General features: G+C 38.5%; 1 protein-coding gene and 1 long non-coding RNA gene across 7 annotated transcripts in view; one reads left to right on the top strand and one right to left on the bottom strand.

The window, feature by feature from the left end:
• The first annotated feature begins 6 nt into the window (after positions 1 to 6).
• Positions 7 to 20,397, top strand: LOC310888657 (protein ERGIC-53-like). Of its 2 annotated transcripts, XM_083815567.1 has the most exons (14): positions 7 to 253; positions 1,460 to 1,614; positions 1,703 to 1,810; positions 4,484 to 4,545; positions 5,301 to 5,400; positions 6,901 to 7,024; positions 7,405 to 7,463; positions 8,053 to 8,185; positions 8,882 to 9,075; positions 9,194 to 9,264; positions 14,417 to 14,570; positions 15,272 to 15,393; positions 17,036 to 17,104; positions 19,420 to 20,397. In XM_083815567.1, exons 1-13 carry the CDS (start codon positions 55 to 57, stop codon positions 17,070 to 17,072), a joined length of 1,518 nt encoding a protein of 505 aa, XP_083671693.1. In that variant the 5' UTR covers positions 7 to 54; the 3' UTR covers positions 17,073 to 17,104; positions 19,420 to 20,397. The 2 variants fall into 2 exon arrangements, with proteins under 2 accessions (XP_083671693.1, XP_083671694.1); XM_083815568.1 differs by having other exon boundaries at positions 12 to 253; positions 17,036 to 20,397.
• LOC310888664 overlaps positions 8,192 to 22,188 on the bottom strand; it is a 41,648-nt gene continuing 27,651 nt past the window's right edge. For all 5 annotated transcript variants that reach the window (XR_014576038.1, XR_014576039.1, XR_014576040.1 and 2 more), the window contains one exon: positions 8,192 to 8,686. This is a non-coding gene — a long non-coding RNA (uncharacterized lncRNA). The remainder of the gene's footprint in view (positions 8,687 to 22,188) is intronic.

Below are 22,188 nucleotides of genomic sequence, written 5' to 3'. Positions count from 1 at the left end.
CCAATCGGGCGGCGCCCTGTTGGCTGTGCCCGGCGGCCGGCAGCACGGCCCAAGATGGCGGCGCGCGCGCGGAGGGGCGGCCTGGCGGCGGCTCTCATGGCCGGTGCCCTGCTCGCCCTCGGGCGGGCGGCGGCGGAGGGGGGCCCGGCGGCGCCGGCGTCTCCGCACCGCCGGTTCGAGTACAAGTACAGCTTCAAGGGGCCGCACCTGGTGCAGGCGGACGGCACGGTGCCGTTCTGGGCGCATACGGGCAGTAAGTGCTGGGCGGGGGGCAGCCGCGCAGGGGGCTGCGGCCGGCCGGCGACGGCGCCCGGGGAGCGGAGCGGGCGGGTGGGAGCCGCCGCGGGCCGGGGCCGGGAGCCGGGAGCCGTGGCGCAGGTGGCGGGAGCCGGCCGGCCGCGGCCGGGCAGGTTGCGGGCTCGTAACCGGGGTCGGCGGGTCCCACGGCGGCCGGTCCGGGGGCAGGAGCCCGGCTCGCGCGGCCCCGGCCAAGGCGCCGAGGAGCCTCGGCGGTAGTGGGGAAGCGCCGGCGGCCGCTCGGGAGCTGCCTGAGACCGGTCCGGAGGTGGCGACGCGTCCCTGCGGGCAGCCAGCCGCCAGCCCCCGGCCGGCCGCGGTGCGAGGGCCGCGCGGCTCGGCTCCGCCGGGCTCCGGAGCGGCGGGAGGCGAGGCTCCGGAGGGCAGCGGCCCCTGGTCGCCGGCGAGTTCTTCTCCCTCCCAACGCCCCCTCCCGCTGTGAAACGCACCGGTGCTTTGGGCCTTCCTGGCCGGTAGCTTCGGCCGTAGCGGTAACTTCTGCTGTTTGCTTTCTGCCAGATTTTAATTTAGCTCGTTTTGGTTAGCTCGAGGATATTACGTTTTAGCTCTGAAGGCTATTTGATGTTAATGTTAAGTTACAAGTGACAGGAAGGAACCTGTCTACACGTTACGTTCTTGCTTGCTTTTTAAAGCCAATTAGATGTTATTTCATAAGTATGAATGACTTCTCACTCCTCCCTTCTTTTTCCCTCAACTTGTGCCTTTTTTTCTTTTAAACCGCTAAGCAGAAAACTAGAATATCTGTTTGTAAAAAGCAGGAGGGAAAACAGTGATTTGTGGAAAAAATCCTACAGTGCTTAAGGCAGGAAACAAAACCTGACTTTTTTTTTAAATTTAATTAGTACCTTAACGACCAGACCCATGTTCTGTTCAAGCTGTACATCGCACAACCAAATGGAAGGTGAACAAGTACTCTGTAAAAGAACAGTAACTAACTTCTTAGCAGTAAGGATGGTGGGTTTGTTTGTTTGTTTGTTTTGTTTTAATTCTCAAGTGATTGAGTACTCCATTAAAAAGCTGTTTTGAAAACTAAAGCTAAAGTGACTGGACAATTTTGTTAATTTAGAGGACTTGTTAAATGGCTGGTTACACATTCACAATACTTTTTGTTATATTTAATGTTGGTTCCTTTCTTTTCTAGATGCAATACCAAGTGCAGATCAGATTCGAATAACAACGTCTTTGAAAAGCCAAAGAGGATCAGTGTGGACAAAAAACAAGTCAATATTCGAATATTGGGAAGTGGAAGTGACCTTTCGAGTTACAGGAAGAGGCCGCATTGGAGCTGATGGACTGGTATTAAAAATTTGATCTAAGTTTAAAAAATAGACATACTTCATAAAGTGGCTCTTGGCTTACAGCTCTTAATTTCTTTCTGCAATAGGCAATCTGGTTTACGGAAGAACAAGGCATGGAAGGTCCTGTTTTTGGGGCAGCTGATAAGTGGAACGGTGTTGGAATTTTCTTTGATTCCTTTGACAATGACGGAAAGGTTAGTTGGAAGTAAACTCTTCTAGCAGAGAGAGAAAATTGATTTCCTGCCTGTTTGATACATATAGCTTTGTGGGGAAAAAATAGAATGCCATTTTCCTATTTCCCCCCACCTTTCGCTTAAAGGGCTGATTTAATATAGTCACGTTTTTCTTAATATAATTTCAGCTTGACCTTTTCCACACACTTTTTCAAGTGTTTTTTTTTTTTTTTTGGGGGGGGTGGGGTGGGTAGGGAGTTCAAGCTTCAAAGTTGGAGTGAATGAATCTACTGAATATTAGCTCATCTGTTAGGTTCGGAGAGAAAATACATTGCACGTATGTATAAGCTGAAATTTGGAATGTCCATGCACAGTTCGCAGTGTTGATAAACCTGAAGAGTTATACTTTGGAAGAGCCATGTTGCGCAGAATATGCTACTGTGCAGATTTGTGTCTCTTCTCAGAGATGCTCTTTTTTGTGGAACAAATCTGCCTTGAGCAGCTTGGTAGCATCTGTGTCAATGATGATAGTTGCTGTTTTTTTTTTTTTTTTTTCCTACTTTCATCTAAAATTCAGTAACTTTGCTATAGGTACCTGCTTTTGAGTTTTTTGAGTTTTCAGTTTTCCAGTCCAGAATGCCTCGAAGGTCCTCGGAAACTCTAACAATATGCAGTTGGTCTGCTTTGCTTTTCTGGTACTGCTTTGGCTTTTTTCCACTGTTCTAGCTACTTATTTGTAGGTGTAAAGGTTTAGTGTTTGTTTTTTTTTTTTTTCCCCTGCAGATGGATATCAATATACAGCAAACTTAAAAGCTGACAGGCTGAAGGTGACATTTATAATTTAGATCTTGAAAGACAAGAATTAGTGTTGTTCAACTTGCTAAGAATTTTAAAATCTTTTTTCTTCCTCTTCTGACTCCTGGCCGGGTTATGGACTTTTGCATAGTTTAGCTGGCTGAAGAGGCCATCTGTCAAAATTTGCACATGGATGGTTCTGTTTGCCAGGACTTTGATAGTATTGGGATTAAAATCGTGATAAGTTTAGTCACTGTGATGTGAAATCTTTTTTTAGAAAGTGATGATGTGTCGCTTCTAGTCAAAACGAAAGTCTGTGTCATGCCTGCGTTGGTCTGACGTGTCTTAAATACTAGAGTCTGTAAGACTTTTTTAATGATAGCCTGTTACTTTCTTCAGTCCCAGTGTGGAGAAAATCTTCCTGGTATTGTTTTTAGTATGTTTGCTGGAAGGTGCCTGGGATGTAGCTGAGCATCAGCCTAATATGTTAGCATCCAGAAGTAGACTTCACCTAGTACTTCAGACTCAAAGTGCCCTAGTTATGAAGTTGATTTTAAAAATTGCAAAGCCTATTTTTTTCACTTCTTTCTAAGGCTGTAGGCTCTCGTAGAGTTGAATTTTTATTTCTCTGTAGACATGGTGAAAAGAGCTTTTCAAAAAGGAAAAAAGCAGTTTCATAGCTCTGAACAGCTGAAATAGTAAGAACCACGCTAAATAGAATCATAGAATCATTTAGGTTGGAAAAGATACTACGTTAGTATCTGTCTACTATGCTCTAAAGGATACTAGGCTTGGGTTGCGTTCATTAATGCTATGAAATAGAACTGGTTTTACACACTTTCTGCAGAATATATGCAAATATGTTTGGAATAATACAGTAATACTGTTGTTACACTAAAAAAGACTGTTAAGAAGATGCTGTTTAAGTATTTCAGTGGTACTGAGCAGGTGTAATGCTGATACTGAAGCAATTCGTCTAATCAAAATCCATTGCTGAGAAGTAGAACCTATGGTGTATTTCTCTACACCATGCACAGTTCTGTTGTCCCAATATAAGTAATGAGGGAAAGCAATCACATGCTTTAGTTGTAGTGGTCTCTTAAAGTATTAAAGAAAAAGGACCACTTGCTTCCTGTCACTGTGAATAGAGAACGATGTCATTTCTTGGATTCTTGAAATCCACATTTTGTTTTCTTAACAGTTGGGAATCTGTCCAATTGGACAGTAAATTCCTGTGGGAAATGATGAATGGTAATGTTGAAGGGAAAGTAGAGATTATCTCTGAAAACTTGTGCTCCTATAAAAACTAGAGTTAACTTTCTAAACTCCTGTAGGCATCTAGAAGAGCACTGTAAATTTGTTCTGCTCTTACCGTTTCAGCTTGTTCTCATTTTCTAGCAGTTTAAATAACTGGGGATATGTTTGACAGACTGTGTTTAGCCAGTGACGGATAGATCCTGAGTTGTTTTTTTTAGTGACTGATAGAGTCAGCAAGATGTCAACATACAGCCTGTTTGAATGTTTTTCTGAGTTACGTAGACAAAGTCAGATGTCGTAAGTCATCTAGGAGTTCTAAGATCTGTATATCTGCTACATATAAAATCCATAGATAAATTTATATTACTGCATTTATCAAATGATGCTAATCAGTAGCATAGCCAAGAACTTATTTTTTTCCCCACCCCTAGCTATACAAAGAACATATCTGTCTCTTGTAAAGTATGCAGTATGACACGCTACTTCAGTCATCTCGCTTTCTGTACTTCAGGATGACATAAGAATAACAACACCTGTAGTGTTTTTGTAGCCTATGTGCTTTATCACAGGAAGGCCATCAGTGATGTCACATAGTTCTCTTTGAATTAAACTATCCCATTTGTTTGCTATTTGTTTTTCTAGAAAAACAATCCTGGAGTGATTATTGTAGGCAACAATGGAAAACTTCTGTATGACCATCAGAAGTAAGTTTATTTTCAATGTTGACTTAATGACAAATGTTTGTTTTTGAATGATGAAGTGTTGCATGAAACTCTCTGAGAAACTTTTAAAGGCTTATTTTATATGGAACTCTTCTTTTTATGTATTCCTTTACATCTACGTTTTTCTATTTGTTAAAACACTGTTTTAACAGCACAGGAATGGGCAACTGATGGATATTTAAGCGTTATGTGGCCTTAGGTGTGGGTGAACTCAGACAAGTGGAAGTACAGACTTTTTACCTCGTCATTGCTTATGGGTGTGTTCCATACACAGCTTATAGATGACAAGAGTGATTAGCTGAAAACTAATTGATTCTTAGTAAATTAATTGGTTTAATTTTGATTTCTGACGGTCTATTGTCAACAGCACAGTTACTTTTTTGGGGGGGGGAGGGGGAAGGGGGGAGGTAGTTCTGGGAAGAGAGGCATTTAGTTTACCTGGTGTGGTCCAGCCTATAGTTAGTTTATGTGTGTGGGAATATGTCTTAAAAGCAGACTTCCCCATTGCTGTTTCTATCTATAGTGTCCCATGTAAAGCATTTAGTACTGTTGAGCCCAATACTCAAGCTCAATAAACTTGAAAAGCTCAATACTCAGTACAACTGAGAGACATCTTTTGCAACGGCTTTTACATTTTGAAAAAATAGTGTGATGCTTCTTAGTGATACAATGATGCTTTTTTGTCTTAGCTGATAAATCATAAGATATAGTTTTATGCAAGTTGTCTTCTTGCATAGTGATGGTTCCACTCAAGCATTGGCCTCATGTCAGAGGGATTTCCGTAATAAACCCTATCCTGTTCGAGCAAAAATTACATACTACCAAAAAACACTGACTGTAAGTACTCTGAAATGATCTAATTAACTCATGTTTCTCAGCTTTTCAAGTGTGAGATTGGGGGATTTGAAATAGTTGCTACAAAGGCGTCGTATGCGATTTTCAATATTCTTGAAAATGTTGAGCTCAGTAGCTTGGAAGCTGGAATGAGGTGCAGTATGTGCAAATACTAGACAAGTTCTTTCAGCACATCTGTAGCTTTCTGAGCTGACTTAGCAGGTATTGCTGATTTTTCTGACGTTACATGGGGTTCAGTCATGCTGCTGTATTCATATGTGCTCCGACCCCTCTGTGTTGCTGTTGACCGGCCTGTAAATGTGTCCCAAAGCCAGCATATGTTCTTCAACTTTCATGCAGTTGAGCAGTCCCTGAACTTGAACACATTTCTCAAGCTGATCAGAGAGCTTCCAGTTGATTGTAGGGGATTCTTAAAATATGATTAAGAAAAGAGCTCTTTGACAGCACACTTAAATTTGTTGCTTGAGAATTCCCACCTCCAAGAAGCAGTAGGGCTTTGAATGTTAAAGAAGATAGAAAAACACTGGTGTAAGGGGGTGTTGAAGACTTCTTAAATACTATTTGGATGATCGTGAGTGCCTCCTAAATACAGGGAGAAAAATGGTAATGTGGTGCTGGGTTGGGACAGCTATGAAGTATTTCTTTCTTGGCTTCTGATTTCTACTGAAAAGATACTGTTCATAGGCATTAGCCAGTTACAACATGCAGCTATCATTTTTTAGTAAAAGTTTCTCTAAAAGTAAACATGAGGGCACCTAAGAGTGGACCTTGTACTCTGTTGTAATGCTAAAAGCTATGTGTTAGACTTTAATGAAAATTAAATTGCAGACTCTGAGGATGCTCTCTTTTTGAATGTGCCTAATCCCTGATGCCTTATCTAGAAGCTCCTCACCCAAGTGGTGTGGCTAACCTTAGCAGTTCTCGGAGTGCTTTGGTGGAGGAAGAGAGAATCTCTAAGCTTAGGATCAATCGAAGAGCAGTAAGGATGACTGTACTAGACTGGACCAAAAATATGCGTTGCCCAGAGTCTTATTGGGATGTATACTTGATAGATTGGCCTTTAAGGATCACTGAGTCAGGGATATCTTCAACAGGAGTTAGTATTATTAGATCTTGATGAATTTTTCCATGTGTTAATTTGTTTTGCTGTTTCTTAAAACAGATAAGTAAGTTTTTATATCTCTTATGTCTGTATAGTATGTCCTCTTAAGCGATGAATAGAAAATATGGAATTCTGTTCATGTTGAACTTTGAATCAGGCCTTTCTTCTTTAAAAAAATAAAAGTAAGCTTATGCATTTCCCTAGTAGAACCTTCTTCAGAAATGAAATAGCTGCTTTCAGAAGCCAAAAAACTATGAAGTTGCCTGATAAGTTGTATTTGTGTCCATTAGTATGAATTAACAAAGCAATTAACCAGATCTTGCTGAGTAATTTCTCAAATAGATTTTTGTGGTTAAAACTATAGGTGTTTGTTTTTCTAGGTATTAATTAACAATGGATTTACTCCGGATAAGGAAGACTTTGAATTTTGTGCTAGAGTGGAAGATATGGTGTTGCCATCACAAGGATATTTTGGAATATCTGCAGCAACAGGGGGACTTGCAGGTAGAAAATGTTAAATTGTAGTAGACAGTGTGGAGGCTTGCAAGAGACTTTTTTTTTTTTCTTTTACGGCTGGTGTTGATCCATTATACTAATTTTTGATCTAATCTCTTCCTGTTTGAACTAATCTCCTCCTGTTCCCAGATCACTGAAATGCGTAGATCTTTTTCACGCCTAGAACAGAAATACCTTTAGTTTGTCCTGACTAAGATGTTGATCAGTCTCATTTGCTACTGCATAAACTTGGGAGGGCTTTGGGAGGATACTCTTAGCTGGAGACCCTTTACAAGTTGGAAGGTTGACCTGAAAAGTTGCAGGATATTTTATAATATTTAACAGCACTCTTTAATATTGTTGTTTTTTTGTTTGTTTGTTTAATCCAGATGACCACGATGTCCTGTCTTTTCTGACTTTCCAGTTGACTGAGCCTGGGAAGGAAGTAGTAAGCGTCTCTATGCATAACTAGTACAATATGCTAATACATGTTTTATGTATAGCACCAGATCTTGGCATTTTTTTCTGCAGTCATAATTAGCATCCCTGTTTCTGAATTTTGGCATGGAGCTGTACTGTCATCTGTTTTGGAAAAATAAGATTAATACTATAACGTTTTGGTAGTTTTTTAGTTACATTTAAGACCAAAACTCTTGAAGTAACACTGAATCAACGATAATCCTGATATTAAAACAAAACATGCAAAGAAAACAAACAAAAGTACACTTTGGAAAGTGGACAAATTTGTTTTCGCTTTCAACTTTCCATTCCTGTAGAACACTTCTGTACTGTTAATCCTCACCTATTCTTGTAAAACTTGACTTCTTTATAATTGCAGAAAGTACGCTTTTTGGGAAGAAGCCATGAGTTTCCATGTGAATGTCTGGTTTCTTGCTTCTATCTTAATATATTAATGCATTTCACAAGTTGTCATGCCATCAAATCTGAAGTCTAGACAGCATTTGCTGGACAGTGTGTGATTACAGGAGTGAAAGAAAATCTTTTCTCTCGCCCATACCTTTGATAATGTTTTAAAGCCCACACCAGATGCAGAAATTCCTCAAAAAGATAAAGAAAAGTATCAAGAAGAGTTTGAACACTTTCAACAAGAATTGGATAAAAAGAAAGAAGAATTTCAAAAGGAGCATCCTGATGTTCAAGGACAGCCAGGCAAGTTATTTGAGCAGTTTTTGATTTCTCAAGGAAAATACTTGCTTTCCAGGATGTTCAAAACTAGGGCCTGATATTGTGGCATGCTGATCTTACAAAGCTCCTACTGATTTTTGTATCCCTGTACCATATTTAAGAATCTTTGGTCTTGTGTTTGTGAAGTGGTTTCTGTAATATGAGATCTCTTTACTCCTCTCTGTGACTTCCTGAGGAGAGGAAAAGGAGAGGGATGTGCTGGACTGTGTTGCCTGGGAGCTGATGGCAGGATGCATGGGAATGGCAGAAAGCTGTTCAGATTGAATATTCGGAAAAATTTCTTCACTGTAGGGGTTGTCAAACATTGGAACAGGCTTCCCAGTGAGGTGGCTGATGCCCCAAGCCTGTCAGTGTTCAAGAGTCCTCAGTAATATACTTTAACTTTTGGTTAGCCCTGAGGTGGTCAGGCAGTTGTTCTTTGTGATCTTTGAAGGTCCCTTCCAACTGAACTATTCTGATTCATGCCTGTATTGAGAAAAAAACAAATGAACAGAAACATATATAGAATTTAGAAATATATCCAATTACTGGAAGAAATATATTAAATTACTGGAAAAGTATGTTAGTGTGGAAACTTTAAGGGTGCAAGAAAAATGATGCAGTGCAACTTACGATGAATGCATGTGTGTTAACAATTACCTGTGCTTTTTTTTAAACCAGCGGATGATCCTTTTGAAACTGTAAATGATCGTGAACTGAGGCAAATCTTTGAAGGGCAGAATCGAATTCATCTTGAAATCAAGCAGCTGAATAGACAATTGGACATGATTCTGGATGAGCAGAGAAGATACGTCTCTGCAGTCACAGATGAGATTGCTAAAAGAGGAGCTGGTGTTCCAGGTCAACAAGTACAGGTAACTCAAAAAGTAAACTGCAGTTGATATCTCAGCCTAATTTCGAAAGGGCAATCAATTACTTTTTCTAAGATATGTTGATTTGTTTTTTCTCATCCTTTCCTGCCCCTGACACCAGGTTTCCCAGCAAGAGATTGATACCGTTGTGAAAACTCAAGAAGAGGTCATTCGACAAGTGAATGAAATGAGGTAAATGCTTTCCTTTCTTTTCTAAATATTAAGGCTGTGTTTTGAATTTTATTAGTTTCCACCTTTTAAGCCAAATTTATTATTTCAGTAGGAGAATATGGGTAAACTTGAAATTTCTATATGTGTTCCTTAGTGATGATTGTTCAATTTCTGTAATAAACATAAGTTTGTGTCCATACAGTGGTTAAGCCCCCTCATGTGCAGCACTTTATCATGAGGTTCTGCTGCAAAAGCAAGGTAAGGAGAGCGCCTTTGGAAACAGTCGGTATCTGTAGAATGGCTAGTTTGGTAACCTGCTACCTCATGAAAATTCCTTGCTCTGATTTTTAGAGCATTGGTAACAACATGAGCATGAATGCCTTCACATTATAGCTGGTGAATCTTAAAAAAAAAAAAATAATAATGCTGTACTGGAGTATCTTGTCATTTTATCAGGAGTACGTGGACAATAGGAGTTACATAATATATAAGATATAATAGTTTTTTTTAGTGTAAGCAAAACCTGTTAAGGCATGTAAGTCTTCTGAAGGGAAATTTTGTGCAAAGAAAATGTGCAGATTCCATTTCCACTGGGAATTGTTATTCATGGAGTATATGAAAAGGTGGTTCTGTTTCTAAGAGCTCAAGAACAAACAACAAAAAAAAAATCCACAGATACCACTTAAAATAAATAAATAAATTAAAAATTTAAAGTCTCTGAACTACCAGGGGCAAAGGGTTGTCATCAGTGATGCAAACTTCAGCTGGAAGGCAGTCACTAATGGTGCACCTCGGGTTGGTAGTGAGGCCATTATTCTTCAAGCATCTTTATTAATGATGTGGACAGTAAGACTGGGTGCATCTCCAGCAGTTTTACAGGCGATGCAAATCTGGGAGTAATGTTTGATACTCATGTGGTTGTGCAACCATTCAGTGAGACCTGGACAGGCTGGAGAAGTGTTCCAAGAATCTCATGAAGTTAAAGGCAAGTGCAAAGTCCTGCAGCTGTGTAACTCCATCCATCAGTACAGGCAGGGGACTGATCATGTGGAAGGCAGTTTTGTAGAAAAGAACTTGACTCCTGGTAGACAAGAAGTTGAATGTGGGACAGCAGTGCGCCCTTAAGTCAAAGACCACGAACGGCATCCTGGGCTGCATTAGGCAGTGTTGCCAGTGAGTCAAAGGTGATGACTCACCTTTTACTCAGCATTGGTGGCACCACATGTGGAGTCCTGGGTCCCCCAGTATGACAGAGGCATGGATGTACTAGAGGGAGTCCAGTAAACAACCGTGAAAATGATTAAGGGCACACAATGAAAGATGAGGGAGCTGGGACTGTACAGACTGGAGAAAAGGCTCAGCAAGGTCTTAACAATGTGTGTAAACATCTGATTTTGGAGGTGATGGGGGCTGGGGAAGATTTGGGGTGTGGGTGGTAGGGGAAGGAGGACAGAGCCAGACTCTTCTCACTGGGTACCCAGTGACAGAATGGGAGGCAGTGGGCACAAACCTGAAATACAGGAAGTTCTGTTTGCTCTTCAGACGTAGAAAACAAAATTTTGCTTGTGATGGTAGTGAGACAACTTCTAGATTGGTTGCCCAGAGAGGTTTTGCAGTCTCCATCCTTGGAGGTGCTGGAAACCTGACTGTGACTGAAAATACCTTTTTTTATTTAGTGATAAGGGAAGTTGTCAAAAAAAAGTTTTTCTAATTTGCGAATATTTAATGGTCTAACGTTTATTTGCTGTGTGAAAACTGCCTATCAGCTGATACTGATGCATCTTTTTGTAGCAAAAGATAATCACAGTAAAGGAGACTGACAGACACAGAACTTGCCTGATTGAGTTCAGTTTTGTGTCAATCTTGTGGGACTTGTCGGAATCAAACGTTAAGGCTCCTGATTTTATTTTTGTCTTGTTTTGTCTTTTGTCAGAGGACTTTTGCCAGGACTTTTAACTTTCTCAGGAAGCTTCTGTATCTGCAGGGACACTTGCAAGTTCCCAAATGATTAATAGTTCAGCTTTTAATGGTTTTTTTTTTTTTAAATTGATAGAGAGGTATGCTGTACTTTTCTAATTAAGTTACCAAATGAAGCAAAGATCTCCATCTTTAAGGTTCTATACTGCTAAAGTGGGTTTGAGAAAATGCCTGTCTTTCAAGGGGGTGTTTGTATACTGCTTCCAAGATGTTTAACAATAGCTGTTAGCTGGAATGTCTTTAAGTTGGTTTACCACTTCATTTTCAGAAGTTAAAATATTTTACTATTTTTTGTCTTAAAAAAAATCAATTCTACAACTTGATATTGTAGTGTATAAGCAATTGGTTTTTTGTTGTTTTCTTTTTTTTTTTGGGGGGGGGGGGGTGTTTTTCCCCTCTGGTATTAGTTCAGGGGCAGATCTTGTCATTCATCTAAGTAGGTCAGGTTTTTTTGTACAATGAAGATTAGAGTGCTTCTGTTTTTTTTTGCACTTGTTCTTCCACGAAAGCTTTAGCATTAATATTCTTGACAAATCTTTATACCTTACAAGCAAATTAGATTTTCTTGTTAACATTGGCGGTCTGCCCTTTCAGTGACTACTTACTAGGTATGAGCTTGTGTAACGTCTTAATATTTTTCTTAGATTAAAGAAATGTTTTATTTATAGATAGAAACGAACAGCCCGCTGTTGGTATTGCTGGTTATCCCAGAGGAAAAGGACTTACTGTCTTAAGTAATTTTCTTGTCAAGATTTGGGGATTTCTTAATCATCTGATTACAGAAGAATCTTGCATGTTCGTACAGTAGAAACAAACAGCATGATATTGTTTATGCAAAAGTAAAGTAAATTAAATTTGATACAGACCATGTCTATTTAGGGAAGTTATTTTGCTTTTAACAAAGTGGATTAATCTGGGGGAAGGCGGGTATGCCGATTTCTGTTCATTACGTAGGGATGCTGGTACAAGGAGAGGGATGTACCAAATGAGTCTCACTTGCATTCTAGCACTGAAAATAGTGGGCCAAGATAAACAATGTGACAGATGTGGATGAACAGAATTACAATCAGCATTTATTAGGCAGTGGTCATGCTGTTCACTGCATGGGTTTCCATGGGTTAGTTACGAAAAATTTCCAGTGGAAAAACTTTCTTCTAAAATAAGTTATTACAACACTAATTCAAAGAACAGGTAAATATTAACCAATTGACTTTATACAATAATAACATAAAAATATAAAACTTCTGGATTATATGCTAATGCTATTTAGGATATGTTAATTTAATTCATGACAGATGGAGTTGTTGTGTTTTTTTTTGCATTAATTTTGCCTGTATAAATACTATTGGTTCAAAGACAAAAATAGTAGAATGAGTGAGAGATGTCTTACCTATCTTTGTTTGCAGCGGCTTGTAGAAGCAAGCAGCTGTCTTTTGTTAAACCCTTTTGATAACTTTACTTCAGTAGCTTTGTTTTTAATATTGCAAATACTGAGAGTTTTGCAGAAATCCATGCATGCCTAGAGTGCAGCACAATATCTGTATTTAACAGAAATAAAACTGGAAAGTGGGTCGTCTTCCAGTGTGCTGAAGTGGGATTGACTTTTCACAGACATGGCAGGAAAAGGGGAATTCTTGGATCATTATTGGAAGTGAGGAGAAATCTTTTTTTAATGGATATATGCAGAATATCGATTGTCTCATGTGAAGTTGATTATCTGCGTGATATTTAAAAGGAAAAACTAGTAGTCTTCCGTTTGGAGAAGAGTATATCATTAATCCAACATTTAATAGGGGCTACAATTACTAAGTGCCTCTTTTTTTTCCTCTAAAGTGGTGTATCTGCAGCTTGATATAATTGACTAGATTAATTCAACGTGTAGCTCTGACTTAGCATGTAGTTACTTCAAGTAGTTGAGCATGCTGCATAATTTTTGCCATGATGAGACAGCAGCTGTGAAACTAATATAATACCGTATCTGTGTTTGCAGTTTTTACTTAGATTTGTGGTAGTGCCTTTGAATCTGTATGGTACTTTTTTAAATTCTGTGTTTTGAACTTTAATGGCATGAAGAGCAACTGATGCAAAGCTAAAAGATGAGCACCATCTTTATGAAGATTCTTTGTAAACACTTAAGTTTTGATGCTTAACTTGCAGTTTTCATAATGAATATAAACCATTTAAAATCAATAATAAAATTTTGTGTAGCGCTTATGTATTGTTTTTACCGGTTTTCCCAATGAATGATATTCTAGTGTTTTTTTCTTAAGGTGCAAGTTAAATTGCTGACCACTGTACAAAGAGTTAGGACTTTACCTTGAAGGCATCAAAGTAAGCTCTAATCTGAAGGAAAATGTAAAGTTTTAAGTAAATTAAACAGGAATCCAAAGACATACATTTTGATTGCTTATTCCGTTAATAACGAAGAGATTAACATTCACATGATAACTATTTTAGCTGAAAATAATCCTCTTTGCAACTGAAAAGAGACATCACAGTAAGGGAAAACTATATAAACATATTGACTAGGACTAAGTGTTTTTCTCTCACTGATTAGTTCACCTCAAACAAAACTGGGTATGGAACCTCAACTTTTCAGGGATTTAATGTGATTTGTTAGAGCAGCAAAATGAATTCACATGAAGACAATATTAAGTATTATGACAATGCATATGGGAAATGAGTTTCTCATATAAATGATAATCATGAAACAAGGATGTATCTAAATCTTTTCTTATCCCTAAAGCCTCTTCTTTATTTTTATTTCTTACATGACTGCTTTTATTTATTTATTTTTATAAAACAGCTTTGGCTTTCTTCGAAGATTGTATTATACTCTGTTTATCCTAAAGCTTTGGCAAGAGCCTTAGATAGACTTGTTTTAGACTTGATCAGTCAAGCAAAGCAGATGTCTAGCAATAGAATATTTGCCAGATCTTGTTTTCTGTGTGACTTAGGGAGGTAGCGCACTATACAAATTGAAACTGTCTGTAGAATCACATATTAAAGGCAATAGTTTGGTTAAGGAATTACCTCTTGAGAAGTATTCTTGGAAGCCAGAAAAATATTTTCTGCCTTTTTGGGTACTTGTGTATTTCAGACTAATTTTAATGGACTGAAATGTGTGCAACATAAATGCTGTTTATATAAATAGTGTTTTGTATTGAATGATGTTTTGTTGTCCATCTTGCTTTAGGAATTCCATGGCTGATACTCTGAGGCTGATCAGTGGAGCTCAACATCCTGGTTCTGCTGCAGGAGTCTATGAAGCAAGTCAGCACTTTAATGACATCAAAGAACACCTTCATGTAGTAAAAAGGGACATAGAGCATTTAGTACAACGAAATATGGTAATTTATGTGCTGTTAGTGTAAAGCATGACTGTAATGCTTTTTTATTTGGCTGTTGGTAAAAAGCTGGGATAAGCCAGTATGCAATTTACAGAGCAATTAATCCTTCATTAAGCTGCTTCGCTGAAACTGCACTGCCCTGACCCAACTGCATGATCTGTGTCTTGATGAGAAGTTTTGCACAAAGAGCATGATTTTTAGTCTAGCTTCTTGTGGAAACAAGGTCAAGCAATTAAGTTTTGTAGGTGCTTTTGTGTTTGTACCGCTGCGTAACAGCTCTATACATAGGAGACTTTTTAAGCTTCTGCATAGAAGGGAGAGGTTTAAACAGGGGAAACTTAGGAAAGCTCTGCCTAAGATACGTAAATGTTAAAGATGACTCTGTTAACATTCAGGAACACCTTAGTCTTACCTAGATAGCAATTAAGCTGACTTAGCTTATGAACCCATACAAGGTTGTTCTTTCCCCTGTGGTCCATAGGTTATCGTTAGTCAGCTTATCTGAGAAACAAAGGGGAAAGGGGAAAGTGAAAAACAGGGAGTTAAATTAACTTTCTCAAAGTAGTTGTCGTTTTTGTCTGTTTTCTGATTATGTTTCAATTTTTAGATCATGGTGCAAAGATCTCGTTTTGTTTCTTGCGTAGCAATCTTTTGATGGCATGTTGTTTCTCTTCTCAGATAACACTTTTCTTATTTCTTAGCCATCCAGTGAGAAATCAAAGTGTCCAGACTTGCCACCATTTCCATCATGCTTATCTACAATGCACTTCTTCATATTCATAGCGGTGCAAACAGTGTTATTCATTGCTTATGTCATGTATAGGTAAGTATATCTTTCTTTAACGACAACAGGGCAAGTGATTTTAGAACTTCTGAGTAGAAATGCAATTGCGATGATATGATTATATTAATCTTCTTTAAAACAAGCAATCGTTCAGATTGGAAGAGACCTTTTGAGGTCTTCAGTTCAGCCTTGTGCTCAAAGCAGAGTTAACGCTGAATTCAGAGCAGGTCGTTTAGTCAGACTGGTCAGGTCTTTAAAACCTCGAAGGATGGAAAATTCACCTCTCTTCTGGACCCATTTTCCAATATTTAATTACTGTAATGAAGTTTATTTCCCTCCCCCTTCCCCTATATATCTAGTGGGAACCTGCTCTGTTTCTACTTGATTGTTATCTATCATTGTCATAACATGCATCTCTAAATAAACTGCTCCTGTCTCTTCAATGACATCTTCTGGGTATTGGAAATTGCCATGAGACCTCTCGAAACCTTCTTTTGTCTAGGATGAACAAGCCTAGTTCCCCATGCCTCTCCTCCTGAGGCATGCACTTCAGCCCCTGACCATCATTGTGGTCCCCTACTGGACTTACTGACGTTTATTAATATCTTAACAAAATCTGACGTGATCTGAGTTTTTGCTACATGTGGCTAACAGCTATTGTCCGATTTGACAGATTTGTCAGTGAACTTTTTTTATGATACATATCCTATGTAAGAGAGAGATGAGGAGATGCCAATGTTTTATAGAGTTCTTAATGTTGGAGGGGTGTGGTTTTTTTTTGGTTGGTGTAGTTCTGTTTTTACATTGGGATGTTTGCTCTGTTCTCTTCTTCTTTGTAACGTCATAATGTTCAAATTAAATGTCAGTGGAAAGGAAAACCTATTGAGAATATGGACTTACTTGTTTGGTGGTCCTGTCTCCTGTTTCTCTCATACATGGACTCTTTCTGGAATAAAAGGACCAAAATAGCTGCAGTGCTATTCAAAGAGAAGATGCAGTTTGCTACCTCTGTGGAAGGATAACTAGTATTAATATAATGTAAATGCTGCTGTGATAGCATCAACTTTTATTGTATGTTTGCTGCTCCACAAAGTGGAGAGATTGTTTTGTTTTGTGTTTTTTAAATTTGTCATGTTATGTCATCAACTGGGAAATGACTTCCAAGATAAATGAGGAGCTGGTCACGTTCAATTCTTTCAGATGCCATTGTACTTCTATTTTTTTGTGTGTGTGTCTGTATCTACTACGGTATCTGTATCCACTAAGGAAAATAATTATTTTCTGTGCCAGCGTGAAAAAGTCCTATTTCAAGCAAGTTCTTATGCTGCTTAATTGTACGTTTCCTCTTCTGTCATGATCTTTAGGAAAATCAGATATAGAGAAGCTTTAGAGAAAATCAATTAGAGAATTTTAATAAATTAATAAGCTGTTCCATAGTTTTTCTACCCAGAATGTTTCCATGTGATGCAAAATTGGAACTACAGTCATGCTTCCTTTATATTCGTGAATAGAGTAAATTATATACTGTTTTTGTGATACAACTTATGTTTGATTTCTTTAAGCTTCTGTTGAACGGGAATGGAATCTTTTAATCGCAAAATAAAAGAACTATCTATCTAAACCAGTTAGGTAATCTTCTACTGTACATACTTAATGAATTCTCTTCTGGTTTTTCTTTCAGGAGTCAACAAGAAGCAGCAGCCAAAAAATTCTTTTGATGACCTCTTCCTTTTGTGTGTACATAACAGCAGTATGTATGCACAGAAAATCATACAGTTCTGTAAATGAGGGAAAACTTAGTGTTTGATATACTTCAATATTGTAAATTATTTAATTTTGGTAAACCACCTTCTCATTTCAACAGTTAATATTGAAGTTAAAAATGGACTGGGGAGCAGCAGAGCAAATGCTAGGTAGGGGAAGGCTGCGGACCCTATCTAGGGCTCTGTTCTCAATGAGGTTTCTGATAAATACTGGAAGGTGTTTACTGTACAGTGTTTACTGTATTCCTCTTCTTTTGTTAGAATTTCAGAGGAGGGATTTAAAATAAGCATGTTTGGTGGCTGTTGATAGTGGTAATTTGTGAATTGATGATTTGTGCAGAAAACTTGCCACTAAGTATCCATATCAGATTTAGAAAACAACAACAAAACACACACAGCTCTCCAAAACCCTCTAAAACCAAAAATTTAAAGCAAAACAAAACTACACCTCTCTATTGTGAGGGAGGAAAACTTGTTATAAACATTTCATTTCTTTACTATTTGGATCTAATGGCTTAAGAATGATTTTGGAAATTCTAACTCTTTGTGATATACAGATTTTAACTTTTCTTTAGTACATGGACACAAAGACAGGTCTGCTTACTGTTAGGTTAGACTGATACTTGTTATATAACAAACTATACAAGATAAGCAAACAAAAGCTTATCTCCTTATTTTGGGTTCTGTTTTTAGGCAGTGAGCAAAAACGCATGATCAAGTAGTTTCTTCAGATTTCTTTTTTGTAGTTTCAAGTCTGTCTGTAATTTTGTTTGGAGATTTTTTTGGAACTTTTTCAACAGAGATGCCATTGCTTTATACCACTTTCTATCTGATTTTAAGATATATTGAATTTGGAAATATGCCTTTACTGTTATAAAGCTGTCTTGTGTCTATCATGTATCAAGTACAGATGCTTTGATTTAAACATTGACATGGCAAGTATTCTAAACTACAAATATTGAATGTGAGTAACTTTCCTTGCAAGCTGTTGCCTCAGACATGTTTGTTAGTCCAACAGCTATTGTAGAACCAGTATTGTGTATCAATTCCTGGTTTAATACCAAACGTGTAAGATTGAACGTGTGTGTTTTTTTTGATGTTGCTAATTAGATGAACATTTGTTTCAGAAATGAAACAAAGCAGAAAGCCCAAATTAGAAATGTGAAATTAATTTGTTTTGACTTGTTTACATATCTGTGGTAACTTTGTCTTTAAGTTGTTTACGTGTAGAGTTAGAATAGTTTTGTTTTTCTTCTAGTTCTGTAAAATCCACAAATGTCTCTGGATGTTTCACTTTTAATCCCAAATTTGTCTGAAAACCTGCAAAATTTTTCTGGAATCTAGTATACTACTCCTGCAGTTCTCCAGTCTGTTCCTTTAGGAGTGCAACGCATGCTGCCAAATTCACTGTTACGAAGAACACTTTTAGCATTGTGCCTGACAATTTGGAGAAATGATAAATCTATGCAATGCATTTTTTTACTGAAAAGGCAGTGCCCAAAAAGTGGGTGTCTGTGCTATACCAATAAAATTATACTACCTACACACCTATTTACATAGCTACGCTATGTAGTATACTGGTATAGTTTTATAGATTCATTTCTGAGGTTGAGATTTTGGTGTACTAATTGGAGAAACTACTGCCTCAAGCTCATCTTGCTGGATAAATAGGATAAGTCAATGAAAACCTTTTCAGAGAATACAGAGTAACGCACAGGAATTTATCTATTCAGTTCTAACACCAGCAAATATTTACAGGTGCCTTGACTCCAAGCTATTACAACCCTGACTTTTTTCACTAAGCTTAATATATTTTCTTAAATTGTTCTGAAGATACATGTTGTTGTTCTTGTCAATTGCTAGCTTTCTTGCATCAGTGCAACACCTAAATGAACTCCCTCCCTCAAAGCAGGCTTTGCAAGACCCTTTGTACAGAAAGGCTAATGACTGTATTCTAATGAATTAGGTGCATATAGGTCTGGCGTAATGAGGAACAGCTCCAGTGTATGCATTGGAGGAAGCCTGTATTTCTTGTTACTGTGAATTTCTCCAATTATAACTCTTTCAAAACTGGACGCCCCATACTGTTGTGTGTTTTTTTGGGAAAAAGGGAAGGATGGGGCTGGGGGTTAGGGATAAACTTGAATCTACAGTCGTATCCCATATGGGGTTCAGCTTCTCTGTTTACCCTGCTAGTATATCTGACCTGTCTCCCGTGTGGGAACCATTTGCATTAGGGAGCAGAAGGTCTGATGTGTAACATCCTACAAGTGATAACTTTGCTTCATGCTTCATTTCACAGTCATTGCTCCTTGGAACATCAGTAATTGCTTCACAACTCACTGGATCAAAGGAAAACTCCCAATTACCCAGACCAAATTTTGTCCTGGCTGCTCTTGAAGTGCTAGCAACAAATCTGGATTTTAAGAATTTTTGTCAGTCAATGTAGCCTTTTGATATGGCTGCCTACAAGAAGCTTCTCTCAACACCGATAACGTGTTTCATTTTGCCAAGTAAGAGTTCAGGACTAAGAGAAGAAGACAACTTGCAATCCAATTTGACAATACGAAGGGAGAGTGAATCTAATAACAGTATTTGAAGTGTAAACGATAAGCGGCAAATACTTTGCTGTCACAAGGGAATCTCATTGTATTAGAGTATACTAAATAAATGGTCATACCTGAATCTTTCAAGCAAAATTCAGTAGTTCTAAATTACCTAACTTCCTGTTTGAAGAAAATCTGACATTTATCATTGATTGCATCAATTACTGTAACACAGAAGACTGTCTACTGTTTTTTTTTTTTAAAAAAAAAAAACAGCTGACATTTCCATATGTTTGTTTCTAAATGATGTAAACTGGTGGTTGGAGTTTGGAGATAACCTTATTTGAATAAAGATGCATATTTTTAGTAAACTTCTTTCTTTTAATCTGGTATGTGTTACTGAAGTCAAAGTCAGTGTATTGGAAGCATTCTTGACGCTGTTCTTCAGAACAAAAAAACACAACTCAAACATAACTCTAATCAGAACCGGATTCGCTCAAAAGCTTGTGTGAAGAGTATCAGATATGTAGGGTCAGGTGAAAAGTACTGTGTCAACTTCGAAGTCTCTTAACAGTAAATCAAGTTGTTTGCTGGCTGCTTTGATCATACAAAGTACCTAATTTTTTTGAGCTGACGATTGCTGGTATGTCTGTAGTTCATTCTCAGAGTTCCCCAAACTGCCCTCATCTGGGTGCTCTGCCCTGGTTTATTAAAAAACAACATGTCTACCAAAACAAGATAGTCTCAATGGGTTTTGTGTGCATTTTTTTTTTAATTTATACTGTTCTGTCCAGTAAACTGAGTCGTCTGTGGTAATCTCTCACAGGAAGATTAAGCATCCCTTCATTGACTATGATTTTTCCCCAACCAGGAACAAATTGCCTGATAGGTGGGTGGGTCTTGACTTGAACCTATTCAAGCTGAGAAAGACCTAAAATACCTATTTCTGTCTTTCTCTACAAATGGTCTAAAGTTCAGACTTACATAAAAGCATCATCCTGTTCTAGAGGGATGAAGAGGTGGAGAGTCTGGGCCCTTTCAAAGAATGCTTAGCTACTTCTGAATTACGTAGTTGGTGTTGTCTGCTGTGACCCTGTTCTGGGAACACGTTCTCAGGTCTGGATGCTTGCCTGTCAATAGCATTTTTGTGCTGTCTTCTTCTTTTGGACTTTGCCCTTTGTGTATTGCCTGTTTCAGGACTCCAAATTCTATTCTGAGGTTGCAGATGCCTCTGTTCTTTAGATACTGAACTCGGGCTTTTTTTCTTTTCATGTTGTCCTGTTCAGATAACACAGGAAATGAGCCTTTAATTATGTTTTCATTTAAGTTATAGGGAAATGTTATTGATTTAAAGCCGAGGAAGTAGCAACACCAGCACTTAATAAGCAGCCGACTGTATGTTTTCATTAAGCCTGTGATTCCTGTAATCAACAAAAAGCAGTAAGTGGTTTGTAACCAGTATAGGCAGTGGTTACAGTACCTCTCAAGAGCAGGAATTACCCTGGAGATGCCAGTCCTTGACACCCAGGGTAGGTAACTAGGTAGCACTGTGAGCAATTTGTTCCTTATCGGACTGAGTGTTTATTATTTGCTGAATCCATTATGAAGTCAGCAGTTCACTAGCTAGTTTTATTTAGTCTTACAAAGTTTCACAGCTAGTCTGTGTTTCTTAGTGTTTTCCAGTGCTGGTAGTGTCAATAACTTTTAAAGCACTTTCTGTTGTCTTCCATTTCAAATCAGACATTAGAAACCCTTTTGCTCTTAGGTTCATGAGACCTATCTCAAGACCTGGAGGGCAAGATCTCAGGTTCACAGCAACCACTTCCCAAGACAGTTTTCAGCTTTCTTGCCTTCTCAGTTTCTCATTGTGCAAATGCATCTTATGCAGCCTTCCTCTCCTTTCTCTTTTAGGCAGAAAGGGGTGCCAGCAATATTTCTGTAGTGATCGAAGTCAGGGAAAATTCTCATCAGTAAAGACCAGTAGCTCAAAGAATAACAGACACACCTATAGAAGTCTTTGAAGCCTAGTAATTGAAATCAGTGCTGCATGTCATATTTGTGAGCGCACTGCGCAAACGCACTGCTTCTGTTGGAGTTTTTGATAAAGATGAGCCAAACACTGCAAGAGGACTTGAGAAGCAGTTGGCACTAAGGGGTGATGTGGGCCAGCATTCTAACACTTAATCAAATGGCTGTCAAAGCTCAGAGAACATGCTAACAATCAAAAGGTACTTTTATCTGATCTTAAATTTCCCTTGTAGTATGATTGTCTGTGATGCCTACCATACTGTTACTGCTTACGTGCATTTTAGGATCTGTGCATGAACACTGCCTGCGTATGACTTTAGGCTGCCCATTCAAACGCTTCTGTAAGCCACTAAAAGCCTCTTTGTGATATGTACATGGTTTGTATGGTACCCTTTTGTCCTGTGAACTTGGGTGAGATATAGCTTGGAGATGAAGCAGATCAAGAAGACGATCCTCCAGCTTCTGATGTTCACATTTCTGTTAGCCTTGCTCAAGCA

The sequence above is a fragment of the Anser anser genome (genome assembly GCF_964211835.1).
Source record: "Anser anser genome assembly, chromosome: W".
NCBI lineage: Eukaryota > Metazoa > Chordata > Aves > Anseriformes > Anatidae > Anser > Anser anser.
Note: the sequence above shows the minus strand (reverse complement) of the source record. Positions and strands in the feature narration are given on the sequence as shown.

What these genes read in the sequence shown, in the direction of transcription:
- LOC310888657 (XM_083815567.1), top strand. Translation starts at nt 55, where the DNA reads ATGGCGGCGCGCGCGCGGAGGGGCGGCCTGGCGGCGGCTCTCATGGCC. An exon ending in GTTCTGGGCGCATACGGGCA is followed by an intron (nt 254 to 1,459) that starts GTAAGTGCTGGG and finishes TTTCTTTTCTAG; the next exon opens with ATGCAATACCAAGTGCAGAT. An exon ending in ATTTAGTACAACGAAATATG is followed by an intron (nt 14,571 to 15,271) that starts GTAATTTATGTG and finishes CTTATTTCTTAG; the next exon opens with CCATCCAGTGAGAAATCAAA.